Here is a 6,200-nt window from a genome sequence, read left to right on the forward strand (position 1 = left end):
GTGCGTACGAACGGTTCTTGCATGAGGCCCAATGAGTGAAAAACTAATTTTCTGTAATGGAGTTTTTTAATCCACCATCAGCAGCAATAGCTTTCATGAATCCTTATGAATTTATCTGTCTCTCACATTATTGTGAAGGAATTGTTACATGCTTTGCAGGTATTCATTTAAGCAGAACCCTCATAAGATCCCTAAACAGCAATCAGCTGAGATCGGATCTGATGTCCCAAAAGTCTCTGTCTACAGTCATCATGGGTTCGAAGACTGACCTCTGTTGGTGAGAGCACATCCTTCCACATGTGGATGAGTTTACAGAACATACTGAAGGGGCCACACTTGGAAATCTTCCGCAGTCGTCCAATCACTGATAACTCAGAGTATGTCATCCCCATATCTGCCTGTGGAGAAAAGAGCAGTGCTTAAAGAGGAATAAACAAAAATGTGCAGTATTTATTTAAAACACTATTAAAAGTGGGATTTCAGGATTATTTATTTGTTACCTACTGCTTCAGACCAAACATTTGTACTTGATTCATAACTAACTCACCAAAAACTGAAAGCTTTAAATCCAAGAGACCAGGGGCCAGTTGTTCCAAAGGTGTAATCGGGATCAAAATTATGATTACCTGAGCCAGATGAAAATGAAAACATGCAGCCTACATTCTAACAGAATGAGAGAGTGATTGGACATGACATTGTCAGAAATGATTTTTGGTTAATTAACTTTATACTGTTAAAATTAAGTTTTCAAGTAAAGTAAAAAAAAAGGTTTTTTTTCCATTATTATTTTTGCAGCGATTGAGAAGATGCTTTTATTTCTACCATAAAGGTCTGTAGTGTAAATTAGTCTACAATTTCACCAGAAATTTTTGAAAATTGAGTAAAAAAATATATTTCAAGAAATAAATGTAAATCTACTACATGATTAATGTTTATTTGAGAAGTTTGAATTTAATTTATACCCATTTAGTTCCTGAACTCCACCCTGAATCTGCAAAACCGCTGGGATCAGAATAATTGTCGGTTATCTCAATCAAACTAAAAAGGTTTTAAACACAAACTGAAGGCTTGATCCAGAACTAAACCAAGATCGAATTATGTGTTTTAATCCAATTTCAGAATCTGTTTTTTGGTTTTGAACAACCCATTTTCAGGTTTTTATCCAATCCATTCTCCCTTTGAACAACTGGCCCAAGAAGATAACTGGACTTGACACAAATCATAAAAACAGTGAACCAAACCACTGGAAGCAGCAGCAAAATAATTTATCAATTAATCAAATTACGTACACACAACCAGTTCCAATTAAAGAGTAAAAAATATATATTTTTTATATTTAAATATCACATATTTGTCAGCAAAATGCATAACTCTCCCGCTGTCCTTGTGGCGCGCTAACAAAGGTAGCAAGTAAAAGTCATGACTGTCTCTTGGGGAGCCAGCCAGGCCACCCACAAAMACCTAATGACCCCAACCCAATGCCCCTTTGCCCCCGCAACCACCGCGTAATCAGGTCGGGGTCAGGAGGACACCACCACCACACCAAACATGAGTGGGGTCATATGGACCCCATATGTCATTACAATTCATTTAAAGTTGCTCAGTGTATTTAATAATGTAACAACGTAGCTGTAACACATTAGTGCAGGTGTCACTGGGCTTTATGAAGATTTGTCTCTGAAGCTAATTCTCCAGTTCTRAAGTCAAAGATTTTGAATGTTTAACGTAGTGAAATAGGCAGACTAAGAATAAAGACAGTAAAATTGTTCATAAGAGTTAGAAAACCTATTAAGGATGCCATTACATCAGCATTAAAGAACCCTTTTTATGTTTTGATCACTATTTGTCCATTTGCATCTCTTCCAACAGCTTAAAAAACATCAAAATATGTTGCTTAATTGAGAATATTGTGTTTTGAGTTTTGGTGGCAATACACTGTACAACATGGACAAAATGTGCAAAAAACAAACAAACAAACAAAAAAAAAACCCTGTAAATATTCCCATGTAGACAACTCAATAATTTAAATTAAACAAGTGAGAAAACTATAGCTCAGGAATACTTCACAGTAAAAGTTTAAACACATTACAGCTTTGTTTTAACTAGCATTCTGTTTTACGTCTCTATGACGTTTTACACTTTTACAGCCTAAGTTTTATGATTTCTAAATATGTTCCTACAAAATGTTTAACTTAAAAAGTGTGATGTCATGCTTAATAACTTTGAGCCTAAATTATGCAAGTAAAAAAATCTCAACATTTTACTACCTCTTTTYAATTCCTATAAACTTTACAATTTTATGCAATTTACACTTCAGAAAATTAGCATTTTTGTTCTTTTTCAACCCGAGCGTCTCTCACTGCAGTAGGATTTGTAGTTTTTTTTTTTTCAGTTTTCTTCGATTTATGATTTTTTAAAAGTAAAACCATGGTATTGGATGGGTTAGTAGCTTCGGGTAGGCAAAAGCAGCTCCGCTAGATGTTAGCACTAACAATTTTTGTAATTTAAGTTTGTAACAATTTAAAGAGACGTTTCAGTGTGGTACCTCGTCTGTTTGTGACACTTGTCCGTCTGTCAGCGGCTCCAGCTCAGCTGTGGGTGGAGCCGTCAAGATGCTGCAGGTGAAACCAGAGATGAACCTCACACAAGAGGCACCTTTTTGAACAAGTGACTAAACTAATTACTCACATTTCGTGTGTTTAGTGAAAAGGGATAAACACACTACTAAAATATGTCACAGTACTGCACACAGGGCTGACCTTACCCTGTCAGAGCAGTGAGCTGGAACTGGTCCACACAGTAAAGCAGGAAGCTCTTCAGGTCGGTCTTACTGATTCCACCGATGGGGTTGATGTCRGCACTAGAGCAGTCATATTTGGTGAAGTATCCTGTCAGACTAAGAAGGAAAAGGGGTTTTATTTAAAATAAATAGTACAAAACACTAATTACATGAACGCCATATTGTCAGTGAAGGAAAAATCCAAAATTTTCAAAAGCCTAGTCCTACAGTGACCATAAACTGTCTTTCATTCTGGTTGAACTTGTCCTTCCATCAAGAATCAACTTGTTTTCATCTTTCTATAAGTGGCCACTTAACAGGTTATTGTGTGAGGTTTCTGAGGTAAATTACAAACCAGTGAGGTGTCACAGGTGATTGGTTACCTCTCATCTACGTTAGCAGAGCCCAGCACCAGCAGTCCACCAGGTTTACCACGAGTCCACAGACTCAGCTGGGCAAAAAGGTAGGCCARAACCATCCTGAGCCGGGCCTGGGAGCAAGTCAAACACAAATCAAACCCCCAAATTTACAAGAGACCTCAGTGACACAACTTGCATAACTAATTAGACAAACTATGGTAACGTGATAATTAAAAGATGCAAACTATTTTTTGCATTTGTTATTATCTATTCTGTCAGAGTTAGTAAAAACAATGCATTAGGAGTAATATTTATTTAAAACAGTAGTGAAAGGCCACGGTCTCTGGAACAGAAGGAAAATCAGTTAAAACCTGAATAATAACACCAATGATGAAGCAACTTAACTTTATTATTTTAACTTTTGCAACAAAACTGGAACAACTCCCATTTGACGCCATTATCAACCTAACTAATTATTATGGACATTTTTCAGATYAACATAATGGATTTAGAGCAATAAAAGTATTTCGGGAGTTTAAATGTTTTAGCATATAAGAGCAAAGAGCATATTATATATATTAATCTTGTCAATAGTTAATATAATAGTTTTTATAATAGTCTGTAAGTCTTATTTATCAGGGTCCCATGTAATTATCARAACTGCATGCAGAACCCTAACCTGACTCAAACCTTAACCTCACCTCTGAAAACCATAAGCAGCATTCAGTATTTACTCAGACCACAACAGGAAGTGAATACTAAGAATTAAATGGTCGTGAMCCGTCAGTGTGGGTAAACTGTCACATCGAGCTTGAACAACCGAACGTGAGAAGTGATGGAAGAAGTGCTATGACGAGTGGAAACATCAGTCATAATTCCCCTAACAGAGCGAGACACTGTGTGACAGAGAGGTGTCTGACCTGCACGTTCTGCAGAGCCAGGTTTTCTCTGTGGCTTCCTCCGTTAGCACGAAACTGAGGCCACCGTCCGGTAACTGCTGAGAAGATACCCAGAATGCCTTTCACTGCCAGGTCTATGTTAATATTCATGTGTGTGCTGGAAGAAACACACACAAAAAAAACAGACTTCACCTGAGAGTAGCTCTCCTCTTTCCAACAAGTTCAGTTTTTCAAACATTTTATAGTATTAGGAGCATTATTTTAATACCTCCCAATTTGACTGGCCAGTTCTCGAGCCCTGCTGCACGTGTCTTCCGAGGAGTTTTCACTGGCCATGTAGCAGGTGGTGAAGATGCGACCACACAACTCTTTTGGGTGCTGGGGATTGTAGGATTCATCCCCAACAACTCTGCGGACATCTTCCAGTACGTGGCTGTCTGAGAAACACAAACAGGTGAGCGCAAAAAACTGACCAAAAAACATGAGGTTAAAACAGCAAACCAGAGCAAAACAAATGGTTTTGTTTACACCTTTAACTCTACTGGGTACTGTTTTGTCTTTGTTTCTTTTCTGTGTTTTATTTCTTGTTCTCTYTCTAGTGTTTCTTTATTCTCTGTGTCAGTTCCAGGCTGTGTCCAAATTCAGAGGCTGCATCCTTCAAAGGCAGATTACATCACAGAAACACACTGAAGGCTGTCTAAAGTCAAAGACTCCTTCATTTGCAGCCCACAGATTCCTCCTCCCTTTGCCTTGATTTGAGGGTCAGTCTCAGCCCACCCTATCCCAAGATGCATTGCGGGCCAACTGGGAATTTTATTTATATTTTTGCTTGTAATGGTGGCCTAAGAGAGAGGCAAAATGAGATAGGACAGTTTTAAATAAAAATCTGGTGGTATAAAAATTTAAAGTTGAAAGCGGTTGTGTTGTTACTTTTGTCATTTGACATTTTTTATTATTATTCTTGTCAGAAATCATTGTAAATGAGCTCGTATGGCGAGTCCATTTGCTCTTTAAGTACTGCCTCTAAGCTTATTTTGTTATTTATAATCTTAAAATATTGTTTTGCTAATATTTTATCTGCTTTTGATCCTAATTTCTTCTGTTTAGCATCGTCACGATTGCTAGGCGACAGGATGTACGCCGGGGTAAGGGCGGGAATAAATTAGCTGAAGGCTAGACCGTCCAAATTCACAGCCACTTTCTTCTGGTCTACAGGRTCAACAAAGGACCTGGCCCACCTAGACCAGGTAGGCCGGGTCCTTCAGAGGACAGCCCCTGAATTTGGACACAACTTAAATCCTCCTGTTTATTGCTGCTCCAGCCCCGCYCACTCACACCTGATCCTTGTGTCTCTCCCCAGGTGTTCCCACTGTCAGCTCGTTAGTGTCCTTTATTCAATGTCCTGTTGGTTCATTGTGCTTCMTACAGTCCATGGTTTCCAACCGTGGTCCTTAATGACCCCTATTCTTCATGTTTTACTTGTTTCCCTGCTATTCAGCAGGTCTTCAGATTCTTCAGAGGATTGTTAATCACTCATTTATTCAAACCAGGTGTGTCAAATCAGGGAAACATCTAAAACATGGAGGACAGAAGTCCTTGAGGACCAGGGTTGGGAACCACTGCTATAGTCAGTCTTGTTTGTCTCCCTGTGTTTAGTACATTTTCTGCTGTCACGTCAGTGTTTTCGTTTTGTAATAAAAATCTGTTAACTCTGAGTATCAAAAGGTTTTTGTGCCTGCTCCCTGGGTTTTCTCTGTACACGAAGGTCACATGCTGTGGTGACATACATCRCCCATGCAAACATATACATGTCATGAAGGTAATCAGTCAAGAGAAGTGATTATGTTGAAACATATTTTACAATTTAGGATACTTCACAGTYGATTCTAAACTCAAAAGATAGCTGGCAAGATAATGAATCAAATGTACAGGATAAACGGCTGTAAAAATAAGGACGCTCCAATCACCTGGAACTTGACTGAAATAGAGGTGAGACTTGTGCAGAAACAAAGGTCCAAAAAATGCAGATTAAAAAAAGATCTGCTCTCACACACATGCAAAATCATTATTGTCCACCTTTCAGTAAGAAGCTATGGGCTTATAATCCTCATAAACATGTGACAAACTGAGGTTTTTCTGATCATTAATATGTAGTGGTCACCT

At 38.3% G+C, this 6,200-nt stretch overlaps 1 protein-coding gene across 3 annotated transcripts in view; it reads right to left on the reverse strand.

Moving 5' to 3' along the window:
* The window catches only part of nadsyn1 (NAD synthetase 1), a 19,527-nt gene that overhangs the window by 1,737 nt on the left and 11,590 nt on the right, over positions 1-6,200 (reverse strand). For all 3 annotated transcript variants that reach the window (XM_014001514.1, XM_014001517.1, XM_014001515.1), the window contains 6 exons: positions 4,306-4,474; positions 4,059-4,194; positions 3,163-3,269; positions 2,765-2,896; positions 2,546-2,615; positions 270-398 (listed from right to left, as the gene is read on the reverse strand). In XM_014001514.1, the coding sequence (XP_013856968.1) occupies positions 270-398; positions 2,546-2,615; positions 2,765-2,896; positions 3,163-3,269; positions 4,059-4,194; positions 4,306-4,474 (743 nt within the window). The remainder of the gene's footprint in view (positions 1-269; positions 399-2,545; positions 2,616-2,764; positions 2,897-3,162; positions 3,270-4,058; positions 4,195-4,305; positions 4,475-6,200) is intronic.

The sequence above is a fragment of the Austrofundulus limnaeus genome, unplaced genomic scaffold, assembly GCF_001266775.1.
Source record: "Austrofundulus limnaeus strain Quisiro unplaced genomic scaffold, Austrofundulus_limnaeus-1.0 Scaffold9, whole genome shotgun sequence".
Taxonomy (NCBI): Eukaryota; Metazoa; Chordata; class Actinopteri; order Cyprinodontiformes; family Rivulidae; genus Austrofundulus; species Austrofundulus limnaeus.